Consider the following 18,764-nt stretch of genomic DNA (forward strand, 5'->3'; position numbering starts at 1 on the left):
TATCCTCATATTCATAATGACCCATTGAATCCAGGTGTTTGTGTTCTTACAGGGTTCTGGGATCCAAAACAAGAAGGACTAATGTCAGAATACAGTTGGATATTATGGGATGGATATCAGTGCTATGGTTCATTTGGGTTCAGTTCTCTTTGTTTCTAAAAAGACTCACAGATGGTTTGGACTGAATTTAGATCAACATTAACTATTTCTTTTTTTTATTCATGGCTATGATTTTATAAATTCTACCTCTAAATTGATAAAATATTATTCATGCTCTTTTGTACTCACTCAAAAACCACTCTAATCACCCAAAAACGACTCAAAAATCACCAAAATTCACCCAAAAATTACCTAAAAACCACCTAAAAATCACCCAAAAATTATCCAAAACAACCAAAAAATCACTCAAAAATTACCACCAAACCACCTAAAACCCACCTAAAAAATTACCCAAAAACCACCCAAAAATTATCCAAAACCACCTAAAAATCACCCAAAAATTACCCCCAAACTACCTCAAAACCACTTAAAAAAAATCACCCTAAAAACCACTTAACAAACCACCTAAATTATTAAGTGGTTTTTGGGTGGTTTTGGAGGTAATTTCTGGGTGTTTTTTGGGTAATTATTCAATGGTTTTTGGGTGATGTGTCCACATATTTTATGTCCATCTAGTTGATAAACCTCCATATTTGACTGTAATTCAATGGTAGATGTTTGCTCCTCAGTCAGATGTGATGACAGTAGATGGTTCCATGAGGAAGAACATTAGTATTTACAGTCGGAGCAGGACAAATATTACAGACATTTAGAGGAAGAACAGGGAAAAGCAGTGAAAAAAACGATAGAAAATCAGTCTGAACCATCTGTGAATCATTTTAGAAACAAAGAGAGGAACTGAACCAGATGAAGCAATGCACTGATATTTATCCTGACAGACCCCTAACACTAGAAACCAAAGCCCTGGGTTCAACGGGACCACAGCCTCGGGTCCGTTCGTCTTAGACTTGGGTCATTATATGAGGATAACGATGTTCTGTGTGAAGCTTCAACACATGAGAGCAGAGAACTAGAGCACATCCAACGCTCCTGCCGCAGTCAGTCCCACGCACTCTGAAACAGAACAGGATCAAACACCCTTTTTTTAAAAGCGACACTAACTCCAAATGTAAATACTGCACAAAAGCTGAAGTGTTGGCGCCACTGTACGTTTTTATCATCACAGCATGCAGCGTCGTCTTTAAGGAAACGAATGGAGCGGGAATATACAGGGTGTATTTACAGGAGTCACAAAGCACAGCAGAGCGGTCCGGTCCGGTCCGGTCCGCACCCCGTTTTAATACCTACTGAAACAAACCACAGCCACAGACACGACGGTGACAGAGTGTGTGAGCGACGACAGTTTCAGTCAAAGTCTCTGTTGACCAGGACCAGCGGGGCCACCAGGGTCCAGACGTACAGGCCCAGGCAGATCCAGCTGGAACACATCTTCACCCAGACCGACGGCCAGCGGCTGGTCATGGTCTCATACTTAGAGTCAGGACTGAAAAAAAACAAAAAAACACAGTATTTACAGGATGGAAAAGTCCAAGCTCCACAGCCATAATAATACTGAGTGGATCTGATAGGATTCAGACTATTAAAGGTTTGTTTGTGTTTTCTTCTCCAGTTCATCTGCTGTTCACTGGGGTTAGACTGGATCAGTTATACCACATCTGACCAGCAGGGGGAACACTCACCAAGAATAAAAGAGGAGATACTTTATGTATGTGGAACCTGAACTGTATATGTCCTATATTACCACTATCTATCTATCTACACATATATATACAGTATACATATACTACAACCATATACTTATACATATACTGTGTACATATACATATATGGTATACACACAGGGTGGGGAAGCAAAATTTACACTGAACATCTAGTTGTTTTTTCTCAGCAGACACTACGTCAGTTGTTTTGAACCCAAACATATACTGATGTCATAATCATACCTAACACTATTATCCATACCTTTTCACAAACTTCTGCCCATATGAGTAATCAGGAAAGCAAACGTCAAAGAGTGTGGGATTTGCTGAATGCACTCGTCACACCAAAGGAGATTTCAAAAATAGTTGGAGTGTCCATAAAGACTGTTTATAATGGAAAGAAGAGAATGACTATGAGCAAAACTATTACCAGAAAGTCTGGAAGATACTATTAAAGAAGAATGGGAGAAGTTGTCACCCCAATATTTGAGGAACACTTGCACAAGTTTCAGGAAGCGTGTGAAGGCAGTTATTGAGAAAGAAGGAGGACACATAGAATAAAAACATTTTCTATTATGGACATTTTCTTGTGGCAAATAAATTCTCATGACTTTCAATAAACTAATTGGTCATACACTGTCTTTCAATCCCTGCCTCAAAATATTGTACATTTTGCTTCCCCACCCTGTATACATATACTGTATCCATGCATGAAGACATGGGAGTATTGGGGACAAATCCAGGTGTGTTAATCTGATTGACTGTAATCAGATTACTGCTGGTATGTGATTGTGATCGGATTCCTGCTGGTATGTGATCAGATATAATCAGATTAGACTGTTGACAGTAATCGGATACTGATGCGAGTATCGGTGGGTGGTCCGTACCTGTACCAGTTGGTCAGAGTCATCATGATGTAGAGCGAGGCCAGGAACAGCATGAAGTGGAAGAAGGAGTAGGAGTAGGTGACGCCCTCCTTCTCATTATCTACGGCCCTGTTGAGGCCGCCACCCCCCTCCTCCAAGGAGGCGGAGTTTGGGCCGTCCTCAATGAGCGCAGACTCATCTGAGGTCAGAGTCAGTTTATTCACCTGAGCGTTGGACGAGTTACGGATACTGAGGAAAGAAACACACACACACACACACACGATTAGTTTTTTTTTTGTCTTTTTATCACAGTGATGTCTGTTATATTACATATAAACATCTAAAACAGGTGGTTCCAGACACAAGCCCCGCCCCTCACATGTATTGTATCTTATGTTGTCATGGATCCAGATGATGTCATCATGTCTATGTGTGTGCTGATGTCATATCAGTTGCTTCTATATATGTGACAAGTTTGAAGGAAACTGAAAAAAAAAATTGTTTTTATAGACATTTTAAATTTCACTCATTAGAAGGAAATGGAAAAAAAAGATCTTAAAAATTCATAACAAATGTGAACTTTGACCTACAGTCAGACAGTTGGACGTGGTACTGACCTGGAGTAGAGGACACACATGAGGAACAGCAGCAGGCCCACAATGCCCTGGGCGTCCCACCACTGGACCACCTGACCCTGTCCCGCAGGACCGGTGCTGTTCAGACCGATAATACCCAGAAGGCTCGGGTTACACTTCCTGTCTGTGAGGCACAGAACGGGGGGGTGAGTCCGGCTCGGAGCGGGGGGGTCAAACATGAGGCCCACGGACCAGAACCGGCCAAAACATGGTCCGATCTGACTACGGAAGTCAATCTGTCTCATCAGATTTTGAATTATAAAAGCCACTGAAATTCTAGCACTGAATTTTTTTTTTGCACTTAAATTAAGTATCTGAATTTTTTGCATCTGAATTTTTTTTATTCTAAATTTATGAACATAGTTGAATTCAGAGACAAACAATTCAGATACTTAATTTCAGTGCAAAAAAAAATTCAGTGCAAGAAATTCAGTGGCTTTTCTAATTCAAAATCTGATGACACAGATTTACTTCCATATCCGACCCACAGGACAAATTTATGAAATGAAACAATGACACTGAACATATGAATAAGAAAGGCTGTCAGTTCAGGTTCCACAGACAGAGTGACTGCTGTAGTGTGACTTTGTTTTAGTGTAAAAAGTAAAATTACATGAAAATGTTTCCATTTACAAACTGTCCTTTCACAAAATAAATGAGCTTTAATTAAAGCTGCAGAAATCAGGTTCAAGCACAGGTGTCAAACATACGGCCCGTGGGCCAGAACTGGCCCACTAAAAGGTCCGATCCGGCCCACGGGATGAATCTGCAAACTGAAAAATGTTCACTGAAGGTGTTAAAATCGTTTTAGTTCAGGTTCTGCATTCAGCCCAGTTCGATCTGAAGTGGATCAGAACCAGTCAAATATGATCAGAACAAAATGTAAATAATAACAAATACATGTTTCTTTTTGTTTTAATGTAAAAAAGGAAAATTTTGTAAAAAATTTTATTTATAAACTATCCTTTAACAAAAGTATGAACCTGAACTGTCTTCATATAAATTTATAATTGTTCCAATATTCAGTCTGTTCTTAAATATTTGTGTATTTGTAGATCCTCTGTGTCTGTACGTTAGAATGAACATGTGTAAATAATAAACTGAGGCTGAATATTGGTCAAATGCACTGATTTTTCGTCAGACAGTTCAGGCTGTTCATGTTATTTAAATTTTTTTAAAGGACAGTTTGTTGATGTAAACACTGTCATCATGTAATTGGACTTTTTCGCTGTAACACATAAAGCTTTGTAGTTATTATTGTGTATAGATGATGTTTTCGTTCAGATGGTATGGGTCTGAATGTGGAACCTGAACTAACGTGGTCTAACAGCCCTGGTGCAGACACAGGTTAGTTTAGGTTCATGTCTTCAGAATTCTACTCTTTTATTTGTACAAACGTCCACAGACAAACATGGACACAGGGTTGGATCTGCGCTGGGGCTGAAGGTTCTCATACCGGGTTCGTTGGTCATGGCCGACCACGTCACATACATGGTGTAGAGGGTGACCAGGGACGACTGGAGCAGACCAGACCTGGGCTGGGACTCCTGCACACACACACACACACACACACACACACACACACACACACACACACACACACACACACACGTTAGTGGAACCCTCCACCACATCAACAGGTTTATGAAACATCATCTCATGCCCCCCCACTTTGGGAACTGGTCTATGGTGTTATGGTCACAGGGTTGGACTGTCTGTCAGTCACTCACACACACACACACACACACACACACACACCTGAACGTCCCGTTAACCTTAACTAGGACGACTGTTCTGCAATAACCATGAAATATTTATTCACCATTTAATATTCATCATCATTTTTTTTTTGAAGAACAGGGTTTTGTGGATGCGCTCTAGTTGTACTCTGTACTAGAGCAGCGGCCTGGTGTCCCTAATCATTGAACTTAATTTCGTCTGATGCACTCTGTACTGTCAAATGACAACAAAGGCAATTCAATTCAATAGAAATGCACTATTTTTATAAACTTCAGTTCATAGAGATACATACTGTCAATACTATTAATATATACACACACACAGACATATACATACATACATACACACACTACTGGTCAAAAGTTTTAAACCAGCCCAGTTTGTTCCAGTTTAGTCTGCAAATTCCATCAGTTCCAGTCCAATGAACAGCTGTAAATGGTCCAAAGGTCAGAGTGAACTGACAGAGGAAAAAAAAAGAATAAAAGGTAAGGTTAAACAAAACTGAAAAATAAAGTACATTTCAGAATTCTACAAAGAGGAGAACAAGAAATGGGTGAACAACTGAAAGCAGTATGATCAGTCCATCAGCCCCTTCCTCCAGTCTTCAGTAGTTCCACTGGTGCTGTTTCATGGTCCAGCAATGGCTTTAGCTGCAACTGGACCCATCAGACCTGCATCTGTTCACTCTGTTCAGTGTAAACTCATCTGTTCAGTGTAAACTCATCTGTTCACTCTGTTCAGTGTAAACTCATCTGTTCAGTGTAAACTCATCTGTTCACTCTGTTCAGTGTAAACTCATCTGTTCAGTGTAAACTCATCTGTTCACTCTGTTCAGTGTAAACCCATCTGTTCACTCTGTTCAGTGTAAACTCATCTGTTCACTCTGTTCAGTGTAAACTCATCTGTTCACTCTGTTCAGTGTAAACTCATCTGTTCAGTGTAAACTCATCTGTTACTCTGTTCATTGTAAACTCCATCTGTTCAGTGTAACTCCTGTTCAATCTGTTCATGTAAACTCATCTGTTCAGTGTAAACTCATCTGTTCACTCTGTTCATGTAAACCATCTGTTCACTCTGTTCAGTGTAAACAATCTGTTCACTCTGTTCAGTGTAAACTCATCTGTTCACCTCTGTCTCAGTGTAAACTCATCTGTTCAGTGTAAACTCATCTGTTCACTCTGTTCAGTGTAAACTCATCTGTTCAGTGTAAACTCATCTGTCACTCTGTTCATGGTAAACCCATCTGTTTCACTCGTTCATGTAAACTCATCTGTTCACTCTGTCATGTGTAAACTCATCTGTTCACTCTGTTCAGTGTAAACTCATCTGTTCACTCTGTTCAGTGTAAACTCATCTGTTCACTCTGTTCAGTGTAAACCCATCTGTTCACTCTGTTCAGTGTAAACTCATCTGTTCACTCTGTTCAGTGTAAACTCATCTGTTCACTCTGTTCAGTGTAAACTCATGTGTTCAGTGTGTTCAGTGTAAACTCTTCCTCTCTTCCTCCTCCTCTCTCTTCTCTCTTCTTTCAGCTGTTGTCCTGTCAGTCTCCTCTCCTCCTCCTCTATGACCTCTTCTCTTCCTCCTCCTCTCTCTTCTCTCTTCTTTCAGCTGTTGTCCTGTCAGTCTCCTCTCCTCCTCCTCTATGACCTCCTCTCTTCCTCCTCCTCTCTCTTCTTTCAGCTGTTGTCCTGTCAGTCCTCCTCTCCTCCTCCTCTATGACCTCCTCTCTTCCTCCTCCTCTCTCTTCTCTCTTCTTTCAGCTGTTGTCCTGTCAGTCTCCTCTCCTCCTCCTCTATGACCTCTTCTCTTCCTCCTCCTCTCTCTTCTCTCTTCTTTCAGCTGTTGTCCTGTCAGTCTCCTCTCCTCCTCCTCTATGACCTCCTCTCTTCCTCCTCCTCTCTCTTCTTTCAGCTGTTGTCCTGTCAGTCTCCTCTCCTCCTCCTCTATGACCTCCTCTCTTCCTCCTCGTCTCTCTTCTCTCTTCTTTCAGCTGTTGTCCTGTCAGTCTCCTCTCCTCCTCCTCTATGACCTCCTCTCTTCCTCCTCCTCTCTCTTCTCTCTTCTTTCAGCTGTTGTCCTGTCAGTCTCCTCTCACTCCAGCTGTTTTCTGTCCTAAACTCTTCTTCTTCTTCTGTTGTGTCTGTGCTTCTTCCAGACCTCTTCTGTCTGCATTTCCAGTCCAGTTTCAGTGCCTTTGGATGCTGAAGGAAACTGGACTTCCTGACACCTGGACTTTCTTGGACATTTCTCTGGAGGACACACCTCCATTTTTCCCTCTTCTGATGCTCTGTCTCTCTTCTCTGGTTCATTCCTTTTCCTCTTTTCCATTTTTACAGTACCACACTCCTTTCTTCAGTCCAGTCCTGTTCCAGTCCTGCTCCATGGGTCTGGTACCACAGTGTGTTCCACACTCCTGTTCTGCAGACACAGGGGGTGGAAGGAATTCACAAATGCTGGGACACCTGCAGGAATTGAACCACCAACTTTCCAGACTTGATCAACCTCCACTGCTGCAGAACTGCTTTCAGTTGTTCACCCATTTCTTGTTCTCCTTTTTGTAGAATTCTGAAATGTACTTTATTTTTCAGTTTGGTTTAACCTTACCTTTTTTTTCCTGTCAGTTCACTCTGACCTTTGGACCATTTACAGCTGTTCATTAAACTGGAACTGATGGAATTTACAGACTCAACTGGAACAAACTGGGCTGGTCTAACACTTTGGACCAGTAGTGTACTGTCAATACTGTTAATACTGTTCATATATATACACTACCAATACATATCAAACAGCCTGAAGAACAGAAGCTGAATGTTCCATCCACAAAGACTCAATAATACTGAGTTTTTCTGTGGTTGTACAAACGGTTTCTTCTACTGTTCAGTTATTATTAGAAACCCTCACCAAAGACTGGGACTGACTGGAAATACTGCTCAGTATTGGCTGTTTTACATCCATTTTTCTGTACTATTACTGTTTTTAGGGGCAACTTTACACACACACACACACACACACACACACACACATATATATTTACTTTTTCTATCTCATTATATTCCCTATACTTCCTTAAATCCTTAATCCTTCATTAGTGTTGATGCTGATATAAACATCATTTCTGGATTCAACTCTTCTGTGTTCAGTGGACACCCTTCACCACTGCTGACTCATCTTTAACACGTCCACTTCCACCTCTTCAGGACAGTAACCTGCCTCAGACCTCCTCTTCATATCTGAAAACATGAGTATAAAAGCCAAGTGTTGGGAACCTGAATCTGAGGCAGGATGGACATGACGGACACGCCGACGCACAGTAACATGTTGATGCTGATGAAGACTTTGTTCTCGGTGCAGCCGTCTGAGTGCGTGTAGTAGACGTAGAACATGACCAAGGCCACCAGAGACAGGATGTAGTTCAGAGTGGTGACGGACAGCAGGGCTGGAGACAAACAGGACCAACAGGACCAGGTTTAAGGCTTTGGAGCGTCACAGTCCAGTCTACACCACAGCAAAAACAGGTTTATACTGGGAATGGGTGGGGTTTACAGTCTGACAGTGGGTCTGTCTGTAGGATAGGTGTCATACTGGTGTGTCCCAGTTTGGACACATGAAGTCCATCTGTCTGTCCATCATGGTCATGTGGTGGTCATGTGATGGTCACACCGTTGTCATGTGGCGGTCTTACCTGCATACCAACACCTGGAGTTGCCCTCCTCCATCTTCTCCACCCAGGACTCGTTCCAGGAGTGGGCGAAGTCGATCAGCAGAACCAGTTGGATGAGGATGAAGCAGAAGGCCCCGGCCATGCCCACATAGAACCAGACTGAGGAAGCAAAGGACAACGAGCACTGAGCACACACCTGCAACACCTGCACGCTCCACCAAAACACCTGCACGCTCCACCAAAGCACCTGCACGCTCCACCAAAACACCTGCACGTTCCACCAAAACACCTGCACGCTCCACCAAAACACCTGCACGTTCCACACAATGAAGGCTGTTCTACTCTGTTCTATTCTATTCTGTTGATAATAATAATAATAACAATAATAATAATTATTATTATTATTATCAATAATACTGAGTGGTGTCCCCCCTCCTCCTCATATTGTGATGCTCTACATACTCCATTGCAGAATGTGTGTTACCGGTGGTGAAAGGCCCTTCAGAGATGAAAAAGGATCCAATAGTGATGGCAGCAGCTGCAGCGAACTTGAAAAACCAAAACCTGTTTGAGAAAAAACAAAAGAACATTCACAAGTTCTTCAATACAGATATAGATACACGTACATATACACCTAATTCTACATATGATTGACATATGAGTCCCATTCCCCTCAGACAATCAGACACTGAGCATGTGTGTTTGAAGCCCCGCCCGCCCAGGTGCATTGTGGGTAGTGGTGGACTCACCCGTTGTGCAGGGCAGCCCGTGGGTCCTGGCTGCTCTTCACTTTGATCATGAGCAGAGAAAAGAGGAGGAAGAACATGGCCATGCCGAAGCACACCCTGTACACAGCCTTATACCCCACCAGCACGTCACAGTTCACATGACCCTCCACCCCAGGGATGGACGAGCCGGCCCCCCCCTCACAGAAACCTGGGATCTACAGGAAACACACGCAGACAACGCAGAGTTAAAACAATCACAACACACACACACACACACACTCATACACACTCAGCCTTATGGAAGTAAATCTGTCTCATCAGATTTTGAATTATAAAAGCCTGGCACTCATTTTTTTGCACTGAAGTTAAGTATCAGAATTGTTTGTCTCTGAATTCAACTATGTTCATGTATTTAGAATTTTAAAAAATTCAGATACTTAATTTCAGTGCAAAAAAAAGTTCAATTTAATTTAATCTACTCTAATCTAATTGAACTGAATTTAATCTAATCTGATTTACTGTACTTTCCAGGCTATAAAGCGCACTGGAATATAAGCCGCGGCTGACTTTAAGTCACACCTGACTCTAAGCCGCAGGTGTCCACGTTGTGACATGAGATATTTCCACAGACAGATGGTAAACAGACAGATTATTTAAGTATTTATTTCCATCCTTCACTGCTTTTGTCCAAACAGTGTCTGGAACGTCAGTCAAACGTCAGGAACAGGCTGGTTCACAAACCCACAACAGTCACTGATCTGTGTCTTCCTCTTCTTCTGCTCATTAAACCACTGCAGTCGTCTTCTCCAGTGTTGGAGTTGAACAGCCTCAGCTCCGTCACACTCCTTCTCAGTCTCTCCTCCGTTGTTGCTCAGTGGCACTTCGGTGCTGCAGCTCTATTTCCTTCTTTACAGACACATCGATTGCTTTTAACTTAAAAGCTGCAAAATATGCATTTCTTCGTGTGTTTTCCATGATGAGGGTTTGTGCATGACATGCAAAATGATTGTTCAAAGTTCAGATTCAAACTCCTCCTCTTCATCACCTCTTCCTCCTGTCTGTCTCACTTCTGTGCTTCCTGTTAGAGCGCCCCCTGGAGGATGTTAGCCCGTTTAAATCTATACTGGAGCTGCATCGCTGTATAAGCCGCAGGGTTCAAAACCAGAAAAAAATAGCGGCTTATAGTCCAGAAAGTATGGTAATCTAATCTAATTTAATTTAACGTATTGGAAACTGAATTGAACAATGCATTCTAATTGTTGTGCATCAAATTTTCTTGTTAAAGTAAAGACAATTTATTTTATTTCTGTAATAAATAAGAATCAGAGCCTTTTCTTGGTTTGTTTGGTGCAGTTGTACCAGTGGTTCCAGTAACCAGTGACTGTTCAACTGTCACCCCACTCTGGAGTCATTAGTTCCAGCTCTGCTGTGAATATAAACTCCACGTGTGCTGCAGTCACAGCTCCTGTCTGTAATAAATAAACCCGTCTGAACACCAGTGGGCTCATGAGCTCAGTGTCAGTCAGCTGATCAGTACCTTTTTTTAAAATTATTATTATTTTTTTCGTTAGGTAATCTGTACCTTCTTCAGATGCTCCTCCATCCCAGGCATCAGCATGATGCAGGCGATGGCCACACCCAGCAGCAGGAAGAAGGCGTAGATGAGGCGGGTCACCGTCGAGTTATTCCCACTGGGACAGCAACTGCACAGCAGGCAGGGGGCGCTGCCGCACAGGCACGGGATCTGCACAGGCAGGGGACAAATGTAAGAGGTACGCACAAGGAACCATTTATAGTCACTAAGACAATCAACAACTGTTCTGGTAGGAAGAGTTACAACAACAACAACAACAGCAGCAGCAGGTGTGTTCCAGTAAACTCTGCTGGAGGTTTAAACTCCTGCTCATAAAACTATGTCCATTATAGACTTTCCTGTTCTGACCTCTGTTCCATTCCACTGGAATATTCCACTGGGAACATCTGTTTATTATGTCGCTGGACTGTTCAGATATCCACAGCTGAACCCAGGTCTGGTTTGGTTTAGTTCATTCATTCAGTTCAGTGTGTCTGCTGTTTTATTCTGGTGTTCTGTGTTTACTTCTCAGATTTGGACCAGTGGAGGTCCATGTTCCCCTGCAGATTCTGGTCTGGGTCTCAGATCTTAGTCCAGATCTTGGTCTGGGTCTCAGATCCTGGTCTCAGATCCTGGTCTGGGTCTCAGATTATGGTCTCAGATCCTGGTCTGGGCCTCAGATTCTGGTATCAGATCCTGGTCTGGGCCTCAGATCCTGGTCTCAGATCCTGGTCTGGGTCTCAGATCATGGTCTCAGATCCTGGTCTGGGCCTCAGATCCTGGTCTCAGATCCTGGTCTGGGTCTCAGATCCTGGTCTCAGATCCTGGTCTGGGTCTCAGATTCTGGTCTCAGATCCTGGTCTGGGTCTCAGATCCTGGTCTGGGTCTCAGATCCTGGTCTCAGATCCTGGTCTGGGTCTCAGATCCTGGTCTAAGAGCCTGGTCTGGGTCTCAGATTCTGGTCTCAGATCCTGGTCTGGGTCTCAGATTCTGGTCTCAGATCCTGGTCTGGTCTTCATCCATCAGTCCAAACATGGATGCGGGTTGGTCGTAAACACAGCCATAACCCGGTTCTGGTTCGGCTCCTTCTAATCCGAACCTCCACGTAAACCCTCTGAACCGGACCCTGAGTCCGTCCCTGTGAATAAAACCAGCTGCTGGTGGTTTATGGGGTCTATGTGGGTCCTTCTGGGCCGGTCTTGGACTCCGGCCTGTTGTTTTCCACATATTGCGCAGTCATAACAGCGGCACCAAAACCACATCCACTCAACCCTGGACCCACACTTTTACCGAACCCGACCCCAGTACCGGTCCCGGTCCCGTCACTTACCCAGCTGGCCATCGAACACAGTCCTAGAACAGCCCCCATGGTGGATACCGTCTGTTGGTCTAAAACTGGACCAGACTCAGATCAACAGCTCCGGGTTTGTTTGTCACAAGATGGCGGCTCTGTGTTGTTCTGCTGTTCTTCCTCTGAGCTTCAGCTGCAGCTCACACACAGGAGGGCGCACCACTGCCCCCCCAGGCTCAACACTGGTACTGCACCCACAGGCTGAACACCGGTACTGCACCCCCCCACAGGCTGAACACTGGTACTGCCCCCCCAGGCTGAACACTGGTACTGCCCCCCCAGGCTGAACACTGGTACTGCAACCCCCCCCCCCCACAGGCTGAACACTGGTACTGCCCCCCCAGGCTGAACACTGGTACTGCACCCCCCCCCCCCCCCCACAGGCTGACACTGGTACGTGCCCCCCCAGGCTGAACACTGGTACTGCACCCCCCCCACACACAGGCTGAACACTGGTACTGCACCCCCAGGCTGAACACTGGTACTGCCCCCCCAGGCTGAACACTGGTACTGCCCCCCCAGGCTGAACACTGGTACTGCACCCCCCCACAGCTGAACACTGGTACGGCCCCCCCATGCTGAACACTGGTACTGCCCCCCCAGGCTGAACACTGGTACTGCCCCCCCAGGCTGAACACTGGTACTGCAACCCCCCCACAGGCTGAACACTGGTACTGCCCCCCCAGGCTGAACACTGGTACTGCACCCCCCCCACACACAGGCTGAACACTGGTACTGCCCCCCCAGGCTGAACACTGGTACTGCACCCCCCCACAGGCTGAACACTGGTACTGCACCCCCAGGCTGAACACTGGTACTGCCCCCCCAGGCTGAACACTGGTACTGCACCCCCAGGCTGAACACTGGTACTGCCCCCCCAGGCTGAACACTGGTACTGCCCCCCCAGGCTGAACACTGGTACTGCACCTGTTTTTAACATAAACACCAACAGCTCCTTCTGTGTCAGTTCCCAGATGACATTCCTCTGTATCTAGCCTTTCTTCAGTGATTTATCACCATTTATTATAATATTATCCTCTGTATTTTGCATTTTTTCAGTATAAACCAAATATTTTCCTGAATTTAATTTACTGGCCATAAAAATGTTCATTACAGCTCTGTTCAAAATTGACAGTTATTTTATCAGAAACAGAGAAAAACTGAAGAAAAAGGTGTTTTTTTTCAGTCCAGTCTGTCCTGAACTGAACACAAACCCAGTGTGTCCATCCACTGGCACTGATCCAACTGCATGGGTTTGACTGGAGAATCAGTGTTGGAGAAGATGACGGTGTTTCCACGGTAACTACAGAGACTCTGAACGTTCAAATATGGTCATATCTGATGACCATGAAAAGATGAAGAACTGTATTTGACACCAATTATTGACCTGTACTGATAGGATTATTGGATCAACAGGACTGAAACAGTTTAGATCAGTAGATGGTTTAGGTTGAAGGAGGACGTTTGGGTCTGTAAGGGTCCATTTGATCCTCATTAGACTAGACTGTATTTGACCAATCACAGTGTATGATTGTAATTAGATTACTATCACCATCCCTTCAGGAAATTTGAGCCACTGTTTTGAAATGGATTTTTATTTGTTCTGTTAAATTATCAGTTCATATATACAGATTTTTCAAAGCACAACTCCATCCTGTCCAAGACAATCCCACTGGGAAAAGAGTGAAAGTGTTTTATTTTCAATTTTTCTGGAGTAAAGTAGTCAAATTTATTTATCAAATGTATTCCATCTAAAAAATAATGATATCAAATGACAAAATACCTCCATTTGGACAATGCTTTTCTTATTGCAGTAAATAAACTTTGCACAAACAGGTTCATATCACATGTGGACGTTTGTGCGTTTGTTGGATCTATAAACACTGTCGACTGTCCGACTACAACAAATACAGATAGAACTGTACAAACAGTATGACTGAAAACAGAACAGGAAAACTAAAGCACTACACGTCTACATGATGACTGCAGCAACTGTACAAGCACTACTGTCTACACCAGGGCTCCAAACATGAGGCCAAACATGAGGCCTGGGGCCCAACTGAGGCCCAACAAAGGTTCAGATCAGGCCCAATCTGGGAGGAATTTACAAAGTCAGAAAATTCCACAGTCTTGAATTGAATTAAGCAAAAAAAGAAAAAAAAAAAAAACAACTTGCCTGAGTTAAGGAAAAAATGTTGAATTAAGCAAAAAAAAAATCTTAAGTTAAGTAAAAAAAAAATCTTGAATTAAGCAAAAAAAAAAAAATTTAATTGAGCAAAGAAAATCTTGAATTAAGCCAAAAATCTTCAATTAAATTAAAAAAAAAAATCTTGAATTAAGCAAAAAATCTTCAATTACACAAAAAATCTTGAATTAAGCCAAAAAAAAATCTTGAATAAAGCAAAAAAAAAAAATTTTCAATTAAGTAAAAAAAAAATCTTGAATTAAGCCCAAAAAAAATCTTGAATTAAGCAAAAAAAAAAAAAAAAAATCTTCAATTTAGCAAAAAAAAAAATCTTGAGTTAAGACAAAAAAATCTTGAATTAAGCCAAAAAAAAAAAATCTTAAATTTAGCAAAGAAAAAAATCTTGAGTTAATCCAAAAAAAATCTTGAATTAAGGAAAAAAAAAATCTTGAACTAAGCAAAAAAAAATCTTAAATTTAACAAAAAATCTTGAATTGAGCAAAAAAAATCTTCAATTACGTAAAAAAAAAATCTAGAATTAAGCAAAAAAAATCTTGAATAAAACAAAAAAAATTACATTTTGCAAAAAATCTTGAATTAAGCAAAAAATATCTTCAATTATGTAAAAAAAAATCTTAAATTTAGCCAAAAAAATCTTGAATTAAGCCAAAAAAAAAAATCTTGAATTAAGAAAAAAGAAAATCTTGAATTAAGCAAAAAAAAAAAATCTTAAATTTAGCAAAAAATCTTGAATTTAGCAAAAAAAAAAAAATATTGAATAAAGCACAAAAAAATCTTAAATTTAGCATAAAATCTTGAAGCAAAAAAACTTAAATTAAGCAAAAAAAAAAAAAATCTTGAATTAAGCAAAAAATCTTGAATTAATAATTTACATTTTTTCTTTGTTTTAGTACAAAAAATCACATTAAATTGTGAAACTCTTTCCATTTCCAAACTCTCCTGTACCAATAAAATGTGACTAACCTGAACAAATGTGTCCAACCTGAAATGTCTGTATTAAATTCAGTCCAGTTTGAACTCTTTTCTTCCTGTTCCTCAGTGTTTAGTGTCTTTGGAGATCTGATCCAGAATGCACATGGACTAATGAGAAGTGGAGGAAGAAGACTGAGAACATTACACTGATTTATCTGAAGAAATGTCCGTTTTTTCAGGTTATTCACATCTGTTTTGTTTGGATAGTTTATAAAAGTAAGTATTTTCATAATTTAATGTCTTTTTTTGCACTCAAACACAGACATAAACTGTCAGTTGTCATTATTTCTGGGTTCTTCTGTTCTTATTTGACTGCAGATTAAATCAGGTTAAATGTGGAACCCTGGTTTAAACACAGTCTTCGATCACAGTGAATCTAACCCTCGTCTGCTCCGTCTTTTTGTTCTAATCATATATTTCATGTTTATTTCATTTGCACCTGTGTGGTCAGAGTCCGCCTCCTCAGAACTCCCACCAAATCGCGGTGGTTTCTGGACCTGAATGAACCTGAGGCACCGCCCCCCCACCCTCCCCCAAACCAATCAGCTCAGTCCACGTGGACAGGAGGCTCCTCCCCCGACTCCTGGCCCAGGTTGGTGTAAGTGACGGACGGTTCCGGGAGTCCGACGGCGCCGCGCTGAGGGGGGTCGGCGCCGGCGCCGGTCTGGGTGATGGTGTTCTTGAACTGCTTGTAGACACGCGGGTCCTGAGCCACGTACGTGGATGAGGAGGAGTACAGGACCAGACCCAGAACCAGCACCAGGAAGGACAGGATATACAGGACAGAGAACTGGAACACAAACAAGACCAGAACCAGGTTTAGAGGGGTACCAGAACCAGGTTTACAGGTTTACAGAGGCACCAGTTCAGACTGGATTAACAGTAACGGTTAGAGAACACAAGTGTCAAACATTAGTTCATTCGTTCAGTCATTCGTTTATTTATTTATTTATTTATTTATTCAGTCAGACAGTCATCCATCTTCTTCTTATCCAGGGCCAGGTAGCGGGGGTAACAGTCTAATCCTGGATGCCCAGACTTCCCTCACCTCAGACTCCTCCCTCACCTCAGACTCCTCCCTCTCCTCAGACTCCTCCTCTAGCTCTTCCGGGGGGACCCCGAGGCGTTCCGACTCCAGCTCCACAGTCATAGTCTCTCCAGCGTGTCCTAGGTCTTCCCTCAGGTCTCCTCCTGGTGGGACATGCCCAGAACACCTCCCCAGGGAGGAGTCCAGGAGGATCTGAACCAGATGTCTGATCCACCTCAGCTGGTTCCTCTGGATGTGGAGGAGCAGTGGCTCTACTCTGACCTCCTCCCTGGTGGCTGAGCTCCTCCCCCTATCCCTAAGGGTGGACCCACCCACCCTACAGAGGAAACTCATTTCCACCGCTTGTATCCTGGATCTGGTCCTTTCAGTCCTGACCCGAAGCTCAGGACCACAGGTGAGGGTCTGAACGTAGACTGACCGGTAAATCCAGAGCTTCTCCTCTCGGCTCAGGTCCTTCTGAACCACAACAGACCCATACAAGCACTGCAGACGCTGCACCCACCCACCTGTCAATCTGACGCTCCATCCTTCCCTCACTGTGAACCAGACCCAGATACTGGAACTCCTCCACTGGGGGCAAAGACTCCCCACCGACCCAGAGAGGAGAGACCACCTTTTTCTAGTCCAGAACCATGGCCTCGGATTTGGAGGAGCTGATCCTCATTCCGCTCGGTTCACACTCAGCTCCAAACCGCCCCAGGACACGCTGAAGGTCCAGGTTCCATGAGACCAGCAGGACAACGTCATCTGCAAAAAGCAGAGATGAAATCCTGTGGTCCCCAAACCGGACCCCCTCCGGCCCCTGGCTGCACCTAGAAATTCTGTCCATAAAAATTATGAACAGAACCGGTGCCAAAGGGCAGCCCTGCCGGAGACCAACATGCACCTGGAACAGGTCTGACTTACTGCCAGCAATGCGAACCAGGCTCCTGCTTCGGTCATACAAGGACCGGACTGCCCTTAACAGAGGGCCCCGGACCCCATACTCCCAAAGCACCCCCCACAGGATACCACGAGGGACACGGTCGAACGCCTTCTCCAGATCCACAAAACACATGTGGACTGGTTGGGCGAACTCCCATGAACCCTTGAGCACCCGATGGAGAGTATAGAGCTGGTCCAGTGTTCCGCGACCAGGACGAAAACCGTATTGTTCCTCCTGGATCCAAGGTTCGACTATCGCTGGGATCCTCCTCTCCAGTGCCGGGAATAGAGGAGTGTGATCCCCCTGTGGTTGGAGCACATCCTCCGGTCCCCCTTCTTAAAAAGGGGGACCACCACCCCGGTCTGCCAATCCAGAGGTACTGTCCCCGACTGCCACGAGATGTTACAGAGACGTGTCAACCAAGACAGTCCTGCACATCCAGAGACTTAAGGTACTCAGGGTGACCCTCATCCATCCCCGGAGCCCTGCCACCGAGGAGCTGTCCAAGCACCTGGGTGACTGCAGCTTGGGTGATGGACCAGTCCACCTCTGAGGGGCTATGAGCAAGCCCACACCAGCCCGCCGCCTCTCACCGCGGGCAACGGCAGAGAAGTGGAGAGTCCAGTCCCTCTCGAGGGTTTGGGTTCCAGAGTCTGAGCTGTGTGTGGAGGTGAGTCCGACCGTATCTAGACAGTATCTCTAAATCTCCCTCACAAACACCCCCCCCCGCCAGTGAAGTGACATTCCATGTCCCAAGAGCCAGACTCTGTGTCTGGGGATCGGGTCGTCGAACCCCCTGCCGCCGACTGCCACCCAATCCACAATGCACCCGTCCATCCACTGGCACTGATCCAACTGCATGGGTTTGACTGGAGAATCAGTGTTGGAGAAGATGACGGGGTTTCCACGGTAACTACGGAGCCTCTGAACGTCCAAATATGGTCATATCTGATGACCGTGAAAAGATGAAGAACTGTATTTGACACCAATTATTGACATGGATTGATAGGATTAGTGGATCAACAGGAATGAAACAGCTTACGTAGATCAGTAGATGGATTAGGTTAAAGGTGGACGTTTGGGTCTGTAAGGGTTAAAGGTGGACGTTTGGGTCTGTAAGGGTTAAAGGTGGACGTTTGGGTCTGTAAGGGTTAAAGGTGGACATTTGGGTCTGTAAGGGTTAAAGGTGGACGTTTGGGTCTGTAAGGGTTAAAGGAGGACATTTGGGTCTGTAAGGGTTAAAGGTGGAGGTTAGGGTCTGTAAGGGTTAAAGGTGGAGGTTAGGGTCTGTAAGGG

At 44.0% G+C, this 18,764-nt stretch overlaps 1 protein-coding gene across 1 annotated transcript; it reads right to left on the reverse strand.

Annotated features, from left to right (window-relative positions):
- Window positions 1-569: 569 nt before the first annotated feature.
- serinc1 (serine incorporator 1) lies at window positions 570-12,441 on the reverse strand. Its single transcript, XM_030128271.1, has 10 exons — window positions 12,297-12,441; window positions 10,976-11,137; window positions 9,415-9,608; window positions 9,150-9,229; window positions 8,687-8,824; window positions 8,271-8,440; window positions 4,718-4,808; window positions 3,244-3,385; window positions 2,648-2,875; window positions 570-1,543 (listed from the first exon to the last, which is right to left on the reverse strand). Exons 1-10 carry the CDS (start codon window positions 12,333-12,335, stop codon window positions 1,405-1,407), a joined length of 1,383 nt encoding a protein of 460 aa, XP_029984131.1. The 5' UTR covers window positions 12,336-12,441; the 3' UTR covers window positions 570-1,404.
- Window positions 12,442-18,764: the final 6,323 nt, after the last annotated feature.

The sequence above is a fragment of the Sphaeramia orbicularis genome, chromosome 24 (genome assembly GCF_902148855.1).
Source record: "Sphaeramia orbicularis chromosome 24, fSphaOr1.1, whole genome shotgun sequence".
Classification (NCBI taxonomy): domain Eukaryota; kingdom Metazoa; phylum Chordata; class Actinopteri; order Kurtiformes; family Apogonidae; genus Sphaeramia; species Sphaeramia orbicularis.